The following is a 23,368-nucleotide window of genomic DNA, read 5'->3' as shown; positions in this document are numbered from 1 at the left end:
GAGCACAGGGGTAGAATCCCTTCCCTGGACCTGCTGGCCACGCTGTTCCTGAGCCAGCCCAGGATGCCATTGGCCTTCTTGGCCACCTGGGCACACTGCTGGCTCATGTTCAGCTTCCTAAGCTTGCCTGAACTTGTCTGAACTTAAGCTGTCAGTAGGGGAGAATTCTCACTGGTGTGGTGGGGTTAACTCTGTTACTGGAATGAAGCAGCTGTGGTTGTATCTATGGGTGAGTGCATGTAAGGAGGATGATAAAGATTGTTATGACCTTCTGGGTATGTAACGAGCTGTGGCTGCAGTTACCACAGTCTTCCCCCTGCAATAATTCTCTTCTGCAATGCCTTTTTTTTTTTTTTTTTTTAATCATTAGAGAAACAGATGAGTGTGCTAGTCTGTGAAAGCTGTTGTCCTTCCCATTTTACCATTTCAATGTCCTTCTTGCCCCTGCTGCCCAACAAAATAGCACAGACCTGGTTTTCAGTTACCATCACAGATAGCAACAGTCTGAAATTAAATTTGGAGAAAGTGTCAAAGTTGTGAACACTGTTTTTTAGCACTGCTCTGGTGTTACAGCTGGCTTTAGACACATCTTCATGCAGCCCAGTGATGGGAAGATGCAAGGATTTCCAAGTTCAATGTTGAAAACAACCTATGTGTGGAAGGCTGGTTCAGGTTGAGCTCAGGAATGTGATTCTGCATTTGGAGGCTTTGCCAACCAGCTATTAGAAACCACTCTTTTTCATGTATTAGTGGCTTTTTCATGTATTAGGACTAAAAGTATTGAGTACCACAGCTTTGTAGTGCTGCTCTGAACGTATCGTGTCCACGTGGCACGTTGGTTTGGATAATTTACAGTATTGTTAAGGACTTAAGTAGGCTTTAAACTTTCCTGAATAACTTCATCGTGTTAGAGCACATGCAAATAATAAAACTTAAAACCTTAGTATATATCTGTCTTGTTAATTTTTATCACTGCTTACAGATATTGTGCTCCTGGACTTTTTTCTTATACTTCAAGCAATACTAGGTTGCCAAATAATGGAGTTAATAGTACATTTCAAGAAAAAAAATATTTTTTTCTATAATCCTGGCAGTAACTTTGTTGGTGAACCGTAATCCAGAAGACTGGCATTTATGCAGATGGTATGTTTCTGCCCAAGGAAGTAAACTAATTATTACGAAAAACCCAATCATTCCCTGTGAAATGCTGTTTCTTGTCAGATGTCAGAAACATGTGCACATATGGAAACAACAAAATGGAATTTAGTTTTCTAAGGTTCTTCAAAGTAACTGGTGGATAACCTGCCCGTTTTGCCATGAAACTAAATCAGTGCAGTAAATATTAAAGTAATTCTCAGTTCAGGAGATAATTTTAATGGAAAAAAGCAAGTGTTGACATTTGGACTCATATGCAGTGCAACTGAATCTTTTTAGCTTAACTTTTTGCTGGTACTGGTGTTGCTCTAGAGAGAAAATAACATCTAATTAGGTTATAATAATTGTACTCTTGAGGATAAATAGGAAATTTTCATAGGAATCTAATAGGCAAACTTTGTTCACAGAATGGAGTTGTGTCTATTTTTGTGATTTCGTAGGTACTTAATCTGTAAGATAGGAACTGCTCAACTGCTGGATTTATGGAATCACTTTTAGTTCATCCACATTCTTTTCTGAGTCCTCCAGGGCCCAAACACTTTTATTTATGGAATATTTGAGAGTGGGAACAGTAACAGTGCAATTATTTTTTTAGTAAATTGGAAGCCTTCAAATCTCCTGAAAATTTAAAGCTACTGCATTGTTTTGCATCAACACTGTGGTTCCTGGTTCACGTTCCAAATTCTTTGCCTGCATGACCATAAAAATAAATTATGAACAATCAGCTAGGACAGGAGGTGTAATCAGTTAAAGCCTAATGAAGCTTATACTTAGAGCAAGCTCATCTGCTACAATGGTACCTCAGCTGAATGGGTGGTTTCATAATTGCATTTCAGGTTATGCTGATAATACTCTTGTATCTCAGTGCCACCTCATTACAGGCTGTCTGCCTCGGTCACTGCACGCCAGCCGTGTGGGAAGGTCGAGGATCCTGTCCCAACCTTGGGAATCTGCTTGGATAAGGTGCCCAAACCTGGTTGTGCCCCTGCCAGCTGTGCTGCCACCAGGGTCTGTCCAGTGCTCCAGCTGGAGGTGTGAAAGCTGACTGGAAATTTAAATTAACACACAAACTATGGAGGTGAGCACAGTGCTGCTCCCCACAGCTCTTGCTGTGATGTTTCACACCATCACAACTCACACTGCAGCTCCTGAACTGGCACTGGGGATGCACTAGGACTGCCCGGGCAGTTCCAGGTCTTGCACGTTCCTCGGAAGCAGGCTGAGTGCTCCCTGTGTGCTGGCATCGAGCTCTTCACGTTTGCTGTCTGCAGAGGAAATGCTGGTTTGTATTTAATTGAAAATCCTGGGTGCTATAACTGAAAATAAACCTTATTAAATGAATAGTGATGAAATAACAGGATATGGTGTGCAAGGGAAAAGATAAATTCCTTTCAATTTTAGTATTGTGCAATGATTAACTTAAGACATAGGGAAATGTTCTTTGCTTATGTGATTACTTCAACAACAACATGCCATTAAGATCATAAACACATGCTTCCCTGCAAAATTAAATTATAACAAAACTGTAGTTCATGGAGCAAAACAGATATTCATGGGTGTGACAGATAAATGTGTGCTCAGCCTGTGTGAAGGGAGTTGGAGTGTGCTCATGTCTCCTGGTACCAAATAAATGATGGAAAAGGTGTTTGGAGACATCTTTATATAGGTGAAATTCATTTTCTGAATTGAAAAAATTTAAAAATATTTTGAACAATGTTGGGAGGTCTTGAATTATTTTTTTCTACTTTGTAGTAATGCCATGGGTTGGGTGAGGTTATTATAAAACTGCATCATAGATGTTCATTATGTTCTCAGAGGTATTCTGGGGAAAATTATAAATCTTATATCCTTACAAGTATGATTAACCAGAATTGATGCTAAATGCTGTTTTGAGAGAAAGCATTTTTCATGTTTTATTTTCATGAAAATGGGGTGATGTAGGCAAGCTAAAGGCTGCAGTGCTGTTCATACCAAACGATGCAAAACATCACCGTTGATATTTTCTGTCACCATTTGTTTTTGCCCTGCTGCAGAGCTGCTGTGTGAGCTTGGGTGAGCCAGGGCACATCTGGCACTGCAGGGATTGTGCTGCGGGGGGGATGTGCTGTTTTCTGATGAAGCTTTGAGATGTCTCTGATCAATACAGCTGTGGCACACATCTGGTGAGGTGGGGAGCGCTGAGCTGGCACTGGGCTCTCACTCTGGGGCACGGTGAGACGCAGCTGATCCACAGCATGGGTCACTGAGAGCTGCTGGGCCAGGCACGAGCTGTCCCTGGGGAACCAGCCTGCCCAGGGACTGTTGGGATTCCTCATAGGAACTCTGCAGTGTCTGTTCCTTGGAGCAGGAGTTGCTGGGTTATCAGTGTGTGGGTTATCAGTGGGGTCTCTGCCCTGGCTGGAGCTCGGGGGTCCCTGCAGGACAGAGCTGTGTGTGCCCAAAACTCCCTCAATGCACCTCCCACCTGGGAATGAGCCACACTGTTGGGAGAACTGTTGTTTCCTAGGGACATTTGGGGTGGGTCCATTATTTGGGAGCCCACTTTGCTCTTGTGCAAGCTTGCTCTTGCATCCAGCTACAATGGACCTCGCAGAGAGCTGAAGGATGCCTTCACTGTGGATGGTTTCTCTTGCCTGTGTTGGTTGGTCAGCCAAGAGGTTTGTTCTGTTCCACAACAGACATTCAGCATCTACTCTGTATAGTTCTTGCTCTGCCCAGCTCCTGACTGAAATAGGTTACTGGGCCTAGAAGTGACACAGAGTGTAATTTCATGTCTTGCTTCCTATGGAAAGCAGGCTAAAAAAAAAAAAAAACTGCCTGTGATTTGCATAAGTGCTATTCTAATCAGAACACTCAAAAAATTAAAAAAAAAGCAAAAAGAAAAGAAAGGTCTTGGCATCTGGACATGTACCCTTATGCTGGGAAAACAGTGCCAAGTCCCAAGCAGATTAAATGGCTTGTGTAACACAGAGCAGCTGCAAGGACATTTTTCTTTGGGGATGTGACTGAAATGTGTCATTCTGCAGAGCTGCACGCTACTTAAGCAATAAGATGTGGTATGTTATACATATGTCAGTGGCTGAAACGTGATGCTATGTTAGGACAAAGACAGTTTCTGCCAAGCACTGCAATAGGTTAACCTGCAAAAGTGCCCTGTGTGAAATCCCTTGTTGGGATGGGATGTTGAAACAATACTTATTAAATGTGAGGAGGTTTGAATTTGAACATCAGCTGCAGCTTATCAAAGGGAAGCATTAATATTAGATCAGTTTGGGGACTCATGTAACATTTTGTATGTTAATGGTGCTTTCTAGACCAAATTGGTTTATTTCCCATTTCAATAAATCCTTTCCTTTAGCATGAATAAACTAAAACCTCACTCTGTGAATTTCAGGGAATGAATGGGTGGTTGTTTATATATTGGAGAAAACAAGCCATAGTTACCCCAACAATAGTCACTTCTATTGTTCGGGTTACTTATCTTTGTTTTGGAGTGTTCCACTTCTGTGTCTGCTCTAGTAGGAGCAGACTAAATGATTTATGTGTTACTACAACCTCTGACAGCTCCTGAAGACTGTGATTTCACAGGTCCAATGTCTGTATTTGACTTTACAGCCCGAGTGCTGCAGCGACAGCTGCTGCTCATGCCAGGCAGCCTCTGCAGGTATAGTGAGTTGCACAGTGATTAAAATTCAGCAAGGGATTGAGTGCATAATTAGGAAGCCTTAATAAAGTGATGTTATTAACCCTGTGTTTTTACTTTTTATTATAATTTTTTTGAGATGAAATTTGCATATTGAATTCCAACACGTTTGAGCCCGTTTGTGTGTCACCCGACTGGCTCCATTGCCATGGTGGTTTGATTAGATCCTATTCTGTCCTGCTTGATGTGTTTCTATTAATTTATTGTTGTGGTGTCAAAAACACGTTGCCTCTCATGCTTTACACTTCTCTCCTCCTTTGAGAGGCATAGTTAGATCTTGCAAATCTACACTTTGTTCTGTGAGGTGCTTTGAGCTCCCAGGCTCTGTGCTCTGTGACCTTTCAGATATCCCTGTAAATCCTTCACCTTAAACCTGGCAGTGGCAGAGGCTTCCAGGGTGTAGTTTACCTGGAGCTTTGTTCTTTATCATCAGTGCAAATGCATCATATTTCCTATGGAAATCATGTGCCATTTCATCAGGTAATGTGGGGACCTCTAGCAGACAAGGACAGGGACAAGCAGAGCAGTGGTGGAGGTGAGGAGATGCAGCTGGAGGGAAGGATGCCTTTGCCTGCTGACCTGCAAGGACAGCTTCATCTGCTGGATCAACAGGGATGTTTCAAGGGTGGCTTTCCACTCAGACACTCCTCACTGACTCTTTTCCCAGCCACCATGATAGCATCAAATACAAAATGCTGTCTGTGAGCTCAAAGTATATCTCTGCTTTTAAGCACTACCCCATGGTAATAAAAACCCGAATTCTCTGCAGTGAGTCTTAGTTGTTTCAGATAGTTGTAAAACCCTCCATCTTTTCCCATGAATTAAGCAGGACACATGCTGCCTCCCAGTGAAGTGTGGGGAAGCACTCATAGCAGATCTTTATAAATAGGCCAAAGATTGTTGATCTGTTCAGGGCTTTTTTCACATCTCAAGAAAATGCAAAATCAAAGAGAGAAGAGGGAAATCTCCATGTATAATAAAAAAGGTCAAACTGTTCTCTTGTGGAAAGTTCTGCATTTTTCCTCCCCGCAGTTAAGTTGAAGGATATGGTTATGTTTGCATTTTATTTGAAACCCATTCATTATTTTAAATTATTTGAGTTCTACTCATATCTCCTTCAGTGTCTGATCTATATCAGAAGCAGCTGTAGAGTTCTTTATGCCTTGCCATTCTCCTATTTAATAATGATACATTAAATACTTTGCGTTATCAGAGAAACCCCTGTACATTTGTAATTCTCCTGACTGCTCCCATAGTTAATGGATTTTTTTTGTGTGTGTGTGCAACATATTGCTGTAATCATATCAGAAGCCTGAAGCTGGCATCTGCAAGTTTTAACTTCTTTACTCAAGGATTTTGATTTTAAATATCCTTAAGGTTGTAGGCAGAAACTGTAGAGGGCTATACAAGCTTTTTTGCTACCAATGCATTGCAAAAAACCAAGTTAAAATGACTTCTGCTGTAATTCCATGGCAATCATGCATGGGCTGAGCATGTCTAGAGATGCAATGCGATACAGAAAAGCAGAAGTAGCATTCAGTGAAAAATAATCATAGAATCATAGAATTGGCTGGGTTGGAAGGGACCTCAGAGATCATTGAGTCCAACCCTTGAACTGTGTGGTCACCAGTTATTGCCAACATTTCTCATCATCTCTGTGTACTGATCCTTTTTGGTTTTTACATGTATGTATGGTTCATGGTAGCCCACTAAATGTATATAATTTATTTTCATGAAGACACCTACCTCTTCATGACGTTCTGCTGGGCTCTGATGGAGAGTTCTGTAACTGAAACAGGATTGCTGCAAAATGCTCCTGGTTCTTGAGGCCAGTAGAGCCTTTATCTGTTGTTGTCCTACACAGAGGTTTCTGAACACAACTGGTCTTTATCTACAACTTCTTCTGCAGTCCCCAAGTGGTGTGTGTCACCTCCTGCCACATCAGAGGTGACAGTGTCCAAGGAGCCACTGGGAAGGATGGAGCAGCCAGGAGCTCAGCTCTCAGGCTGAGCACTTGGGCTTTGCTGGTCCTGCCTCTGCTCAGTCTGTGCTCAGCCTGTGTTCTGAGTGCTCTTCCTGGCAGGTGAAGCAAAGCTGTGTTTGTTGTTGCTTGAGATGGGATGGGATCTGCCCTCCATGGATGCAGGGCAGTGTCTGTCTGCTCTGCTTGTGGGTGTTCCGTGCTCTGGAGCTGCGAGTGGTGAGCTTGGGGTAGGTGGTAGAAGATGCTTCTTTCCTGGAAAAATGCTTGATTTCACATTGCTGGATCCTTATTTTCGGGATTCAGCCAACTATGATGCATCTATTTGCAAACGAAGGCAATTGTTGGTTGGGTAACAAGTGTTATTTTCAGATACCAACCAAATGGCATTCAAAGACTCCAGCTAAATGCCATCTATATTCTGCCATGATTTTCTTTCTTCTTCCTTCTTCACTAAACAATAGATTTATTTTTTTTTCACAGTAGATAAAGAACCCAGCTATGGATATTCATGACCTAGACTCTTCTTTTATAGTTGACTATGCTGTTTCTGTATTGCCAAAAATAAAAACCAGGAGGTTTGCATACAGGTTTTTGCTCCCACTGTTTGCATTTAATCTCTTGTCCTTCTCAGCTCCAAGTATTTTTCAGAATAAACAATACATTATTTGCCAGTGCTTTTTGTATTTCTTAAAGATTGTTTGGAGGTACCCCTTCCAAAGCATATTTTAGTTATCTTCAAAACTTGAGATGCTTCAGTGATGAAGTTCATAAGCAAACACAAAGCCAAATTATATTTGCATACATTTACCAACAATGGGCTGGTTTGCTGGTGGAACGTTTCCAGCCCTGGATGATTTCAAGGGAACAGCACAACACAGTATGCTGTGATGTTCAAGAATAAGGACTGAAAAGCCTTGTCTCCCTGAATCAGTCACCACCTTGAGTGAAGATCTGAAGGCATTATCCTGGAAAGGCTTGTGTTGATTGCCCCCTTGATCATTGTTGATAATGAGCAGTGTCCTAAATCTGTAGGCTTAAAAAGCCCAAAACTCATTGTTACTGATGTTTCCTAAGTGTGTTTTATATTATTAACAAAAATAAGATCTCCAAAGTGAAGAGGGATGTTCCTACTGTAATGAGGTTTGTGGCAACCTTATTTCTTAAATCTGGAAAATGGTTTTTCATTTCTTTCAGAAGTACTGTAAAACACTCTTCCAATATATTGAATGCTATAATAAATTCCTAATACCATGAGGTGTATCTCTACCATAGTTTGTGTAAATAAGAATATATTACCAAGAATATATTGGGCAGCATGTAGCAAACTACAATTAAACAAGCCTCTTAAAGTAAGCCTTTCTACTACATTTTAGCTTTCAGCTAGTACATCAGTCTGGTTAAATGGATTATTGTGGCCATGGAGTGCCTGGAGATTTTTTCTGTACAGTAGACCCGCTGTAAATTCCTCTATGAATTGTTCTGTGTCTATCCTGTTAATGTAATTAGATGAATCTGACATACTCGCCCTTTACTTTCTCTGAATTTGCAGAATAGCTTTAATGACACAGCCATAGTTCAGCTACATGAAAAATCCTTAATTCAATTTTCTTTAAAGAAGATTGACACTAGTAACATTTAGCCACTTAATAGCCTAGATTTCACAGCATGGTAATCAGGAAATGCTCTGCACCATGATTTCTCTTCAATACAAAGAAAAAAGATTTCCTATTGTAGTTAAAAGTTTATGGATTAGTTGTTTTAATTGGAGGAATTAAATTCCTTCCTCTGCTGTTAACAGTGTTGGTAATTCCAGAAGAGTTTTGCTCTTGATGTCTGTTAGTCTGCTCTCAACCCAAATCTCTGCAAATGAGGCTGGATTGAGGGAGAAGGTGAGAAATCAGTCAATATGGCCAGACCATATTTTTTTTTTTTTCAAAGTTTGGCTTTATGAAATAGATTGTTTGCATTTCACTGAAAAAACCAAGCTTCTGGTGTATTTGGCTCTTCTCCCACATTTGTGGTGGGAAATCAAGTTGAGACCTTGTCTGCTCTGTTCATTGTCAGGCGAAAATCTGTGTCTTGTGACAGATTTCTGTTTTCAGACAAATGTCACTCCCTACCAGTGATACAGCAAAGCAAGATGCCCTTACAACACCCAGAGACCTGCCCACTGTGGCCCTTTGCAGAATCTCTGCTGAATTAGTCACCGGTTGGCCTTCTCTGATGTCTGATCTAGCAATCAGAAGGCATGATTAATTTAGACTTTGGGAGCAGAGCAGTGTGGACCTACTGCTGTTTGAGTCTCATTAAAAAGCAAAGGAGCAGGAGCATACATGTCACATTCCTGAGATGATTATCTGTTTGCAGCCCTTTGAACATCCTCAAGCGACTTAACTCCAAAGCAGCTGGTAGTCACCCATGGTGAAGAGGTGCTTATTGAGCCCTGTGGACTCAACACTGACATTTTCTTTCTCCTAGAAAGTAATGCTTCAGCTTTCAGGGAGTTTGGCTGCTCTTTGAAGAATCAGCAGTGTACCTGGTGAGTGAGCAGAGCTTCCCTTGAGTGGAGGTCAGCCCATGATGGGACCAGGACCTCTGCTACCAGAGACATCATTGGCCCAGACCTGGTCATCATCTCAAATTCCTTATAGGCCTGAATATTCCTAGGGAGCTCCTCTCAAAATGTTGCTGTCTCTTTCTAATTTAATTGAAATAGTTGAAACCTCCCACAAGTTTCTTGTACTGGCAGTGTAGGTGTGTATTTGCTGGGTGGGCAGCATCGTGGTGCCATGTTCCTGCTGGGCTTTCTTGTTTTTTCCATAGTCTGTAAGTTTGGAGGTTCTGTTGCATGTGCAGATCAGTAACTTGTGTTAAATGATTGTATGTGAGCAGTTGGTGATGAATGCAGCTAATTAGCTGCATTCTAACTATATCTTTGGTTTCCTAACATGCACACTGTGTAGCTGAAAGTGTCTTTAAATGGCTTCTGCTTGGTCACATCAAAGATCCCTCGACCTTACTTGATGCATCAGTAGCCTAGTTTTAATTAAATATTAACTGTTTCCCACTTGATTAACCCTTATAATCCTGTTCTGGTTACTTTTGAGCAAAGCCATCTAGCTGTTTTATTAGCCCTTAGTGTGTGTTTCCTGCTTGCAGTCACAGCGTATGCTTTTTTTCAAAAGTTTGCCAGAAATAATCCTTGTTTTCATCCCTTCACCCTTCAGCTTTGCAGCTCCTCCTTAGCATATAGATGCCACTTTCTCTAGGAGGTGTTGGCATGGAAACTTCAGCCTACAGCTCCCCGCATGTGACATGCCATGCCTCTAGAAAGTTGTCACCTATGGCTGTGGGCATAGAACATGCATCAAAACAAAACTGAGAATTTCCACGTGGTGTTCAGAGTGATTTCTCTGGGATATTGCAGGTATTCCACACACTTAGCAGCATTAGCCAGATGGACTTGTGACATTATTTTGATGTGACTTCTTCTTGGGCAGCAGCATAAAATCTTCACAGTTTGAATTCATAGCATTTTAGTTCCATATTTATACTTTTCTGTTTTACCAACATAACTACTTTAGAATGGACTACTTGGTGTTGAGGTCTAGTAGCACCATGGCAGTGCTCACCTCTTTACAACTGCAGTGTATATGCTATAGCATTTCTGTGACAGGTTGGATGTATAAATAGCTCTCTTTGTCCTGCTTAGGTGCACAGCAAAGGCAACTTCTTCATTGCAGTTTGTGGTGTGATAAGAAATAAAAGCCACTCCCCCTGTGTCTCTATCACTCATACTTTGTTCTGTCCTTCTCTGTGCTATGTTTTGCTACAGTGATGCTCAAGCCTTTTATCTTCTTCAGTCACTTAGCTTTCCTTCCCAAACTGCAGCGTGTATATCCTAATTTAAACAGTTCTTTTGTGTTTAATTTAAATTGAAACTGAAAACAAGAGGCTTGTGCCTGCTCATCTCGCAGAACCCGAATCGCATAAAGTACATTATTCCTCTTGACTGGTCCCTGTGTTGCATGTGTCATCCTTCAGAGACAGCTCAGCAGCACAGCAAACACCAACCCGACATTTATTAGGTCATTTCAGAGAGTCTGATACACGAGGTTCTCCTAAAAGCCTGCGTGAAACAATGTAAAGGAGCATGTTCAGCTCCTGGAGGGGGAAATATCTGGCTTTTGCGTAAGAACAAGCTCTGGAGGCTGCCTGGAGCATCCTTACTACTACTTTTATTTTTCTGCTTTTTAATGTACACTATTCTCAATGTGACTTTGTCATTTTTTCTCTGCTTACTATTTGGTTTGACTTTCTTCTGTTTTCCCCAGGCAGTCCTTTCAATCTTCAATTTAGTCATCTTGGTTTCAGAGTATAGTCCAGTCTTTAAGGTTTTAATGTTAATATTAACCCCTTGGTGTCACCATACCCTTCGTAGCACCTTTGCTTTGCTTTCTTTTTGGTATTTATTGAAAAAGGTTTATAGGCTTTTAAATTTTAAGGCATTAAGAGGGTAAGATCAGTGAATATAGTCTCTGTAATTCTACATCCAGCACAGATTTTCACCTCTTTCCAAGTTTTTCCAAGGTACAAGGCTCCAAACGTAGCTAGCAACCAGTGAAGTGTGTGTGTATTGATCTGCCTAAGTGAAATATGTTTGTATTGTTAAACTGCAGTGCTATAGATCTGGCTTTGACAGGGAGATGGATGGAGCATTTCAGTGGTGAAACATTTTTAATGTTGAGAAACCATCTTGTCTACAAACAATAAAGTGATTTGCAATAACAAATGGAAAATAGTTTTCTTCCAGGAGATTACACCATTTGTTTTCATTTTCCATGACATGTTTTGCTCATTATTCTGCAGGAAATGAATCCAAAGTTTTATAAAGAACAGCTCGTGATGGCAACACAGGGAATCAGGCTGGGGGCTCACTGTCATGACCCCAGAGCACTGGGGGTCTGGGGGCTGCAGCACAGCCCAGCCGTGTTGTGGGGCTCACTGCATCACCCGTGCAGCTCCTGCAGAGCTGTCAGTTCTGTGCCATGGTGTTCCCTCAGCACTCCACAGTGCTCTTTGTGTTTTGAGTGTGACTTGTAAAAAAATATGACAGTGTTAAAGGAGGGTGAGAAATGGACTTTGTCCATAACCTGTTGCTGATGTCACTCAACAGGAACAGCTTCTGTTCCCCAGTGGTGATGTGCCAGCGTACGCCTGCAACTGGCTGTCCTCTGGGTTGGGTTTTGAAGACAAAGAGTAAGAGTCTTTTTCCCTAAAGCCCTGAGTGTTCTACTGGAGTATGTAACTTAAATTTATCAAGGTCACTGAACCCTATTTAATGTGCTTTCTGGGAAGATGACGGGGTACAAAAGATTGTTTTGTACCCTTCTGTCAGAAGGATGAAGCAGTAATACAAGAGCTCAGTTATTTGTGTGCTGAAGGGGCCGTGGTTATCTAGTGATATGACAGATGTGCTAATGATACCTGACAGAAGTATTGCAAAGGAATAATTGTAAAAAAACGTCTTCTGTCATGCTATGTTTTTTAAAAGAAACATTTTCTTTTTGTAATATCAAAAGTGTGGATTCCCATGTGACAAAACAGTGAGTTCAGGTGCTTCATCTGTAGGTGTAAACTGGATAAAAAGTATTATCACTGTATTTTGAAGTAGTTTCCTGTTTGTAGACACTTTTAATACATTTTGTGTTTTGATACTTTTTCTTGATTTCCAAACAGTTGCAGAATATTGTCACTATCCTGCTTGGGGGAGATACTGAGGTTGGATGGTTTCTGCTCCACGTTAGGCTTTGGTAGCATAGAATGGCTTTTCTGTTTCAGGTCATTGCATTTAAAGCAACAACTCTTTCTACTGCTTTCTTTTTTTGAAATGTTTATGGCAGTGAAATGCCATTCATGTTCTGAGATCCTAGTTAATTTTTACAAGTTATTCTTCTTTGTTGCTTTTAAGGAAAAGTCATCAACAAAGACTTACGCCACTACTTGAGCCTTCAGTTCCAGAAGGGCTCGATAGACCATAAACTCCAGCAAGTGATCAGAGACAATCTCTACTTGAGAACCATCCCTTGTAAGTATGTTGATCATTTGATCTGTTCCTGCTAACCCTCATATAATTCAAGAGCTTTAAATGCCTTCTTGCCTAATCTGGTTTATAGTTTAACCTTGCAGCAGGAACTTCTGCAAATAGCTTTGCTATTTTCATATCTTAAACTGTGATGAAAAGGTACAGCTGATACAGACTGATAACACAGCAAAAACTTCAGCATTCAGAGCTCAGGGTATTTCAGGAATATCTGTTTAACTCATCAGGAATTTGTTGGTTGCTGTTAGAATAACCACAGCCGCCATGGGGAATAAAGCTTCCTCAGCGTGGTCAAACACTACAAACACACCCTGATTTTTGTCAGTGGATTGTTTTTTGCACAAAGACAACAAAGAGACCTCAGAGGGTCACGTGCATTAGGCAGAATAGCAAAGCTGGAAGGAGAGTTGCAGGAAGGGATTAGATGCAGAAGGCATTGCAGTGACTGAGGACACAGGGCAGGTGGTGTTGGCACATCCTGAGAAGACAGTAGAAGAGGGTGGTGGCAAGAGGCAGGGTGAATCTGTGGCCCAGGAGGCAGAGGAAAAAATAGCCCATAGATAAACTTCAGTGTCACAGCAAGAATTAATTAGTCAGAGAATCTGGATGGACCTGTCTCATCAGTTATGCCAACCCTTCTGCTCTGAGCATCTGCTGGCATCTCCCAGTCCAACCAGCACAGGTGTTGACTTGCCCCCAGCAAGGGGCCTAAAGGTGACTGCTTTGCCAGTGGACATTTATAGAAAGCACTGTTCAAGGTCCAGGACACACTGACAGCTGTCAAATAGTCTGTTGTTGCTTCTTACCCTTCTGTGCCTTTTCATTTCTTAATTATCTCAAATTCATCTCGTACCTTGTCTCAAAGGTTCACTGATTATGTGGAAATATTTATTGCACTGAAAACTTGAAAATGTGTCAGCTTACATTTTTGTAACTATATGAATTCCATTCTCAGTTTAGCATCATTATCACAGTGCTCATGTCCAAGGGTTTGTGACCTTCTTTTAAGAATAATAGTGAAAGACAGTTTGTTTACTAGAGGCTCTGCTGCCTGAAAAAAAACCTGACTTATGCCTTTTTACGTTGTATGTACTAATGAATCAGTGCAGTCCTTTTCAGGAGCACTTTAATTAAGCTATTGTAACTATGGGAGGCCATATTTATAGACATAACACTTTGAGAACCTCTGCACTGACACAGCAATGTGCTGATAGCTCGGGTTTGCTGTTTAGATGAATGGCATTCTGAGTTACAAGATTAAAAAATAGGTTTTGTGCCCAGTTATGGATTTGGAGGCCCAAAAATCAGATGTGGACACTGACCTCATTACAGATTAGTGAGTTAGTAATGGTGAGAACAGTGGAGAGAAGCACCATTGCTGCTGTGTTAAAATACCACAGCTCTTAAACAGCTCTTAAACAACTCCCCAGAATCCCAGACTGCTGTTGCCTGGCTCAGGCGCCGTCAGCTGCCACAGAATAAATTTTCAGTTCACCAAGCATAAGAAAGAATTCTCTCTAATTACTGCCTCACCCAGCTTTTTTTTTGTCCCCCTTCCTCAATACCAAAACTGTCGTTCCTATGTAATTTATTTGCCTAGTTTTTATACATTATTGTTCGCTTGCTCACCAGTGTTCTGACTTTGATGTTTCTGGAGTGACATCATTGTATGAAGACTTTAAAAAAGGCATTGTTTTTACTGAATTGTACAGTAAACAGCATTGGGTAAACAGGCAGCACTGAAGTATCTCACAGGAGTGTTTTTCTGTCTTTTCAGGCACTACAAGGGCTCCCAGAGATGGGGAGGTCCCTGGGGTAGACTATAATTTCATTCCTGTTGATCAGTTTAAAGCACTGGAAGAAAGTGGAGCCTTGCTAGAAAGTGGAACATATGATGGTATGTTGGTCACGTGTAATGGAGTGGGAATAAGGACAGAGCACTCATGTCCAGCATCGTGGTCTAAGTGCAGCTCCCAGCACCCAGGAAGTGCCACTTTTCCTGCCCATTAATGATCATTGCATTAATAGAGCAGCAATGATAAATCTGCAGGAATTCTGGGAAGCTCTCTTGCTCTGTGCTCAATTCTCTAATAAAAATCATATGAGCAGTCAGGAGAGAGGTCAGTTGGTGAAATGCTTTTCCAGAAAACAACAGATGATTCCCAGTCTTTGTGTTGTAAATTGAAATTTCAAGTGAAAATCTGTTCATTTTTCTCAAGTACAAATAATTTTTAGATGAAGCAATATTAATGGCTTGTGTTTAGCCAAGTGTTAGTGACTAGGAAGTTGTTGGACTGTAGTTTTAAAATCAATTGTTTTTAACAGTTTTTATGTAAATGGGAATTTTGTGTTTCTGCCCAAAATTAATTTAACCTTCTGTGTTTTTCTGTTGCTGCATATTACTGTTAATCAGTTAAACAGTATATAGAGGAAGAACAATTGATTTTCAGGTTTTTGCTTCTCTTAGACTGTTTCCCAAGTCTCTTCATGGAGCATTTGTGAATTCAAGGCAAAGTATCAAATTCATTTTTCCTATGAAAACACGTGGCAGGATAGAAATTCTGAATTACACTTATTGTTTTCTGATGTCCTGTAGCACCAGCAACAAAAAGACAATGCGGACATAAATGGGTTTTGATTGTTGGTTGTTTTTTATAGTAATGCTGTCTTCTTGAATAAGTTAAGTTACAGTTCTGATCTTTCAGCAAAAACATATAATATGGGCAAGAACTTTCACAGCCAGTACTTTCAGCAGGTATCAGTGCTTTTGTCATCTTGATTTTTGTCTCATTGTCAGGTAATTTTTATGGAACTCCAAAGCCTCCAGCAGAGCCCAGCCCCTTTCAGCCTGATCCCGTGGATCAAGTTCTTTTTGACAATGATTTTGACACTGAGTCACAGAGGAAAAGAACCACATCTGTCAGCAAAATGCAAAGGATGGACAGTTCTCTCCCTGAAGAGGAGGAAGAGGAGGAAAAGGAAGCAGTTAATGGCAGCGGAGGGATAGGTTGGTTGATAAGGGGAGAAATTCCCTGAAGTATTGTATGAATGGATAAGAAATGTACAAATAATGTTGATGCTTGCTTGAGCTGCTTCTTTATTTTTGGTGAAGTTCAAAGGCAGTTTTCTATTCGGATTGCTGTTTTTACTTGATTTTGAAATTATCTTTTAAAAAGAAACAGCTGTTCTCCCAGCCAGATGTACAGTTGCATCATAAAAATGCACTGCTCAGTAGAGAACATGTAGTGCTGGGTATTGGCCAGTTTCATGAGCAGGAAGGAAAAATTTATCCACTCTTGAAATAACAGAATCCTTTGCAGAATATAATCTATGCCCTGTAAATGTTATTGTTGGATTTTGAGGAGTTGATTTTGTGTGCAGGAGATTTTAGTGAAACAACTGGTTTAAAGGGAGACACTAGCTGTAAAATTTTCAGATTATTTCTGGTTAAGAGAACTGAAGGTGTCTAGAGGGGAGTTTGTGGGGAGAAATAAAGCAGAGGATATTGAGACTGGACAAGTGTCCATCCAGTCGGGTGTTTCAGAGATGGGCAGGATGCCCTTTTCCTTTTGCTGTCATGGTTACTCATCTCGAGGGGGAAGAACTGATCGTGGAGAGAAGCAGTCACATTGCATTTGCAGATGATTTTTTTTCTGAGTGTGTAAGGCCAAACCTGATGTAATCCTGCAAGCTTCAGGGTGGCAACACCACAGCTCAGAGCAGCTGGTGGCCAGGTTGGTGGTTGGATGAAGGTGATGGACAATGTCCTGACCTGGAGAATACTGACCCTAAACTGAAGGGGCTGAAGGGGCAGTGGCTTGTGTTGAAGTTTTCTGTTGGAATTTTTGGGAGCCATTTCTTGTTGTAGCTTGCAGGAGGGTGGTTTTTGTTTTACTGGCAGTTTGGGTCTTTTCTACTTTTCATTCTGATGCTTTAAGGACTATTAGTAGGATTTGGGGGTGGTTTGATGCATTACAAACACTGTTCTCTATGTAGTCAGCTTGGATTTCTGCCATGTTGATTTTTCAGCATAGTCTCAGACACAAAATACAAGGTTAATTCTGTTTGGCAAGTGAAGAGCAGAGTTCAGTGTTTTCATGTCAGCTTTTCAAAGTTCACAGCTGAAAAAAAAAAAAAAAAAAAGTGGAAAAATGCACATCACATACAGGGACATGCTTGAGCATTTAGCCAGAATAAGAGGGTGGTTCTTTGTGAGGAACAACAGAAGTATCTGACAAATAGTAACACTTTCCCTGAACAACTGCAGAAAACAAAGACAGACATTCAGATTCTCCTGACTGGATGAAACCTGTTCCCAGCTACAACCAGACAAGCAGCTCCATGGACTTCAGAAATTACTTGTCAAGGGATGAAACCCTGGAACCACTGCCCAAGAACTGGGAGATGGCCTACACTGACACTGGCATGATCTACTTCATCGAGTGAGTAGAGAAACACCATGGAGGGGCTGCTGTGCCCCCCAGGGGGAGAGGAGTGCAGATGAGCTGCAGTCTAGGAAGCTGCCTGCTGCTCTTGCACATTCTGCTGATCTTACTGCTTCTATCTCTGTATGAAATTTAATATATTCCCCCTTTTGTTTTCCTTGCTGACAGTCTGTGCTGCACGCTTGATAAAATTGCAGTTGTGCAAACCTTATGGTTCCATGTATTAAGTCTGTAATTGGAGTTTTACATCTCACAAAATAAAAAGCTGGGTGGGTATTGCTAGATGAGGTATAAGATCACATAAATCTTCACTATGTCAAATGTCTCTGGAATTCAAGAGCTTGTTTATTCTTTTTTTGATGTTTGTTACATTATCTAAAGGCTACAGTTTCTGCATGGTAGCAAATATATCAAAGTTAATGTAAAGCAAAGTTTCTTGGATCTGAGGGTGTTCTCTTCTAATGGGGTGTGTTCTGCTCCACAGCCATAACACCAAGACAACCACATGGCTTGATCCACGGCTCTGTAAGAAAGCCAAAGCTCCTGAAGACTGTGAAGATGGAGGTGAGATATTCAGAATTCATTTGCCACCTGTGACCAGTAAATGCCTGAGTTCATCACAGCTGGATATGATCCATGACTGCTGTGGTAGAAGCTTTCTCTTGATACGTGAGACTGGAGCAGGCAAAGTGGGGTTGAGTATCCCCAGTTTGGTGGCAGTAGGAGTTCATGGAAACTTGGGAAAGTTCACAGTGTGTTTTCACTGGAGTAGGTGAATCTGACTGAATCATGGGTTTATCTGCATTCCTGAGATCAGAATGAGGTATTTTGCTCCAGTAACTGTCAGTGCCTGGGAGAAAGCTGCATATGTCAGTGTCAGTCTCACTGGAAGTTGTTGCATGGACAGAATATGGCAATAGGAAAAGGTCCCTAAGTGTTAGAATATAGGAGTAATGAAGAAGATACAGCATAATACGCATTGCCAGTGAGACCTATTGCATGTGACATAATATAATATTTGAATGCATAAGCAGAGGGAACAATCTGACTCCAACTCTTCATGCTGTTTCTTCAAGACTTACAGGTCAGGTTCTTGATTGGCCTACAGGTAATTCCTGAAACCACTACCTACATAGTCATGCAATTTAGTCAGCTAGAGAAGAGTACCAAATAGCTCTGTCTTCTGCAAATGCTTGACTTGTTACAAAAGCTGAGGCAGACTCAAATAGCCTGTCATCTTCCCAAATTGCACAGCCTCACAATCCTGAATTCCTAATGAAGCCAGCTGGCCAGTGGATGCTAACTGCTGCTTATTAAACATACGTGCAGCTCACCACAGGATAAAAAAGGACACTTTAAACAAAGATGCAGGATATCCAAATGAACGACGTTTAAATGAATAGACCCACTGGGTCTTTTGTCAAACCCTGTGGAGTAATGCTGGTATTAATAATTGGTAACATGCTGTCCTTTGCTAGGAAAATTCCTGTTGTATCAAATTTAGGGCAGCCTCAAACAAGATTACATACCAATTTTATCATTCAAATGCCTGGCTACCTGACTGTATCCATTATTCTAATATTTAAATTTCCATGGACAAGATAACTAGAACAGTAAAGTTGGAACAATTGGACCTCTGTGTTAACTGCTTATTGTCTTCAGTCAGTAATGATCTGCTGCTGAGCACCATCTTCCCAGGTTCTGACTTTGCCATAAAAAGGAGGTTTTCATATGTAACTTTCAATACCTATACCAAACAGGTATTTTTTTTATTTTAGACCCCTAACATAGGGATGTCCAAACTCAAGCCCCTCTCTAGCTTGCTGTGGCTGCAGCAGCACAGATCTGTGTTTCACCCTCTTGGCAGATTTCATCCCAGCAGTCTGTGCTGAATGTGACATGGCCAGACCTCAACACCTGCCAGCTGGTTTTAGAATGTCTCACTACCTTGTAACATCAAGGTGATATAGCCAACCATAGTGGGGGTTCTATTTTTGCTCATCACGTGTGGCTGTTACTGTTCTGACTGAAGGTTTCTTGGGTTGGCTAAAAACTAAACCATTGCTAGAGTACAGTTGTATTGGGGGCAGGCACAGTGTAACCATATCCATATTGTATAGTTTAAAGAGTCAACAGCTATCAAATCACATTCATAATTTATATTTAATTAATTTTAAATAATGTATTTTTCTTCCCCTTTATAGGTTCTTCCTCCTAAATAGGTTAGTTTGTATCTTGTCCTTAAGTTTATTATATGTTTGAAGTGGTGTGATTTTGTTGAATAAAGTCTCCTCATCTATGGAACAAAGAGTGAGAGTTCTAGGCCTTCACACTCCCGGGAAAAGGCTGATATCCTTTCATCAGAAGGACCAGCCACAAACAAATGAAGGGGAGAAAAAAGGACCTGTATTTTCCTTGTATTTTTCATGAGTCTGTAATCTGTCCTCTCGTTCCTTCGTAAGAATTCATATTTGCCAACAGTTTGCCACTGTAATGGAGAATTTTGTTCTTTCTGATTGCAGAACTTCCTTATGGATGGGAGAAAATAGAAGACCCTCAATACGGAACATATTATGTTGAGTAAGTGCTAATTATTAATTTGACATTGTCATACACTGAGCAGAAAGTAACAAAGCTCTTGATCTGCAGTGTGTATGGGTTGTAATGCAGTGTGGGTATCAAACATGAACCAGCTGTAGAGGCAGTGAACAGTGCACTGAAGATCCATGACTTTCAGGGTAGGAAAGCAAGTAACAGCCAAAGTAATTTACTAATGGGAATGACCTGATGTCTTTTTCCTTAGCTTTAATAAAAATGGGGTCACTTAATTTAAAAGTGGGACCTGGTAACTGAAAAAGAGCAAGAGGAACTCGTATCTCATTCCTGTCTCCAAAGAGCCAAGGAAATAACTTCTAAATTGATCCAAGAGCTCTTCTGAATCTTCTTCAGGTCAGAGTAAATGCAGCCTCTCTTTAACCATGGAGAGGAAAATTAGTACAGCTGGAAATGTTTGCTTCAGAGAAGAAGATAACATTTTTTGACTTTGCAAAGCCAATGAAGATATTTAAATTCTGCTTTAGCTTACTGTTTGTGCTCCTTCAGCATCTACTAGTAAAAAGGTGGTGTCTGAGTTTGTTAACATTATGGGTAGATGAGAGCAACACATAATGTCAAGGAAAAACCTGTATTTTCTCAGTTCTGATCTATTACAACCTTTTGAAAATTTGTGGAGCAGAATGAAGGTATATTCTACCTAACAATTACAGGAAGAAAAATTAGATTGGCTCTTAAAGTAAATCAAGTTGTTGAAAGAACAATAATGCTGCCCATTTTAGTTAAGATATTGCTCATTCCTCCAGAAGATTACTCTGAGATACTAAAATGCAGTATTTGTAGATGTATCTTTTGTGGTTGTTGTTCTGTGACACAGGCAGAATGCTTTCTGCTCAAATCCTGATCTACCTTTTGTATGCCCACAGTCATATTAACCAGAAAACTCAGTTTGAAAACCCAGTACTGGAAGCCAAAAGAAAAAAACAGCTAGGACAGACAGATGTTGGCCCTTCAAAATCAGGTATTGTGTTTGTTGTCACTGTTATCTTTATCTGCAGCTATGCATCATAAGTAACCAGTTTTGGAATTCAGCAAGGCATTAACCTTCTCTTCTTGCTGGAAATCGTGGTGTTGCCTTCCCTAATCTGTGCAGCTTTTTAATTGATTTTTTAATATTAAAATTGACTGCTTTAAAATAATTTGTACTGTTCTGAAGCTGGTTGTCATAACCTTCCAATAAATGGAAGGTTAGCAGTGCAACCAGAAGATTCAGATAAAACTACACCTTGAATTTTTATGCTTTTGATCTACTTTAAATTTAGTATTCTAGGGTCAGAGTGCAAGACTGGGAACTGGAGGTGAGAGCTTTAGCTCCAGTTCTCTTGTAATCTGTACAGCCACCTTGAAAACACTGTTCACTTTCCTATTCACTGAACTCTGCTGTGAAATGAGGGTAACAGTATTTTGTTTGCTTTACTCCACATCCCTCTGGTGGAGGTCACCAATGTCAACCAAACAAATCATTAACCTTTTCCGACACCTTAAAAAACAAATGAAACAAGAAAGCTACCAAAGTAACCCTGCTCTCCTGCCTTCATGTCTTTGTTCCATAATTCAAAAGGGTCAGAGAAGTCTGTCTTCACCAGAGACCCATCCCAGCTGACAGGAGCACTTATAAGGACATCTCTGAAAAAAAGTACCATGGGCTTTGGCTTTACAATCATTGGAGGGGACAGACCTGATGAGTTCCTCCAGGTGAAGAATGTGTTAAAAGATGGACCTGCTGCTCAAGATGGGAGAATTGCACCAGGTCCAGTATTCTGTCTCTGAACTTCCATTTCCTGCGGTGCTTTCAGAGAATGCAGCTTCTGAGGGGCAGGAATTTGGAGGGCTGACTCTGTATATGAACACCTCACCTCACCAAATGAAAGAGTTTTCAGATTTGTGAAGGATCTTGTGCAAAGTTTCATGCTCAAAATGATGCAAAATATGAAACAAGCTTTCAGGCCTGAAGTATAATTCTGCTTCATTTTGAAAATACATACTTAGCCATGTGTGACAACAGCCTGAGAGCATGTAGCTTGTGGGTACAATCCTAGCTTAAGTTCAGCCAGTCCTAAAATAAACATGGGACCCCCCCAAAAAATCCGATTTATTCTGGATTGAGTTTAGAATGCTGTATGATATGAATTAAAGTAGAAGACATCTGCTTGCAGTAGTATGCGTGCACTGCTTCATCTCCTGTGGATGTACAGTATAATTTTTTAAATCTGCTGCAGATTAAACTTTATATATTTAGCACGCTATTTTGAGATGAAATAGAATAAATGCAAAGAGTAAATCCTTTATGCTTTTTGGCAACAGATAGCCAAGAAGTAATAGCCCAGACACCACTCATTATTAATTTTAGAGACTGCACAGTGATTTCCTCCAGCCTCAGACCACAGGATAGGTGTGGGTGGTTTCAGTTCTCTTTTTGACACTCCTGAACTTTCTCTCTAACAGGTGATGTAATTGTAGACATAAATGGAAGCTGTGTCCTTGGCCATACCCATGCAGATGTTGTCCAGATGTTCCAGCTCGTTCCTGTCAATCAGTATGTGAGCATGACTCTGTGTCGTGGTTATCCTCTTCCTGATGACAACGAAGACTCCGTGGTAGATATAGTGACAGCTACACCAATTATCAATGGACCACCTGTGACCAAAGGAGATGTCTGTGTGAGCAGCCAAGATTTAATTGCAGGAACAGTTGTGTTGGACCAAAATGGAAAAATGACCCCTATGTTGGTCAATGGTCGTCTGAATGGCCCTTCCCTGGATACAGCTGAGCAGAGGATCTCTCTGGCATCATCAGGAGGCTCACAGCCAGAGCTGGTCACCATCCCTCTAGTCAAAGGTCCTAAAGGCTTTGGGTTTGCCATTGCAGACAGTCCTACAGGACAAAAGGTGAAAATGATTTTAGACAGCCAGTGGTGCCAAGGCCTTCAGAAAGGGGATGTAATCAAGGAGATTTGCCATCAGAACGTGCAGAGCTTGACACATCTGCAGGTGGTGGAAGTACTGAAGCAGTTTCCAGTAGGAGCAGAGGTGCCACTGCTTATCTTAAGAGGAGGTACATATGTAATTTATAGTTGTTGTATATGGTTATGTGCTTTTTAAAAGACTCTGTTTAGTGTGGTATCTAAATTGTGTCTGCTCTTCACAGTTAAATAGCAGCTTATTATGTCTCTGAGCCATTATGTTCTAAGTTTAATTTATACCCCTGAGTGTCTGGGGTAAGGGAATGTTGCTAGGGTTTGTCTTTTTTTCAAAAATGTGTTATGATATGTTTATGCACTGTCTCTTCCAAGTGTCCTGGAAGTGCTAAAGCAAAACCACAGTTTCTATTATAACACAAAGGGTATGAGGGAATGATGTATGGAG

At 40.9% G+C, this 23,368-nt stretch overlaps 1 protein-coding gene across 2 annotated transcripts in view; it reads left to right on the top strand.

Annotated features, from left to right (window-relative positions):
* Nucleotides 1-23,368, top strand: part of MAGI3 (membrane associated guanylate kinase, WW and PDZ domain containing 3) — a 54,387-nt gene that overhangs the window by 17,646 nt on the left and 13,373 nt on the right. For both annotated transcript variants that reach the window (XM_030465376.1, XM_030465377.1), the window contains exons 2-10: nucleotides 12,814-12,930; nucleotides 14,723-14,842; nucleotides 15,743-15,952; nucleotides 17,213-17,387; nucleotides 17,875-17,954; nucleotides 19,913-19,970; nucleotides 20,870-20,964; nucleotides 21,565-21,753; nucleotides 22,449-23,057. In XM_030465376.1, coding sequence (XP_030321236.1) covers nucleotides 12,814-12,930; nucleotides 14,723-14,842; nucleotides 15,743-15,952; nucleotides 17,213-17,387; nucleotides 17,875-17,954; nucleotides 19,913-19,970; nucleotides 20,870-20,964; nucleotides 21,565-21,753; nucleotides 22,449-23,057 — 1,653 coding nt within the window. The remainder of the gene's footprint in view (nucleotides 1-12,813; nucleotides 12,931-14,722; nucleotides 14,843-15,742; nucleotides 15,953-17,212; nucleotides 17,388-17,874; nucleotides 17,955-19,912; nucleotides 19,971-20,869; nucleotides 20,965-21,564; nucleotides 21,754-22,448; nucleotides 23,058-23,368) is intronic.

This window comes from Calypte anna, chromosome 26 (assembly GCF_003957555.1).
Source record: "Calypte anna isolate BGI_N300 chromosome 26, bCalAnn1_v1.p, whole genome shotgun sequence".
NCBI classification, from domain to species: domain Eukaryota; kingdom Metazoa; phylum Chordata; class Aves; order Apodiformes; family Trochilidae; genus Calypte; species Calypte anna.
This window is presented reverse-complemented; position numbering and strand designations above follow the sequence as displayed.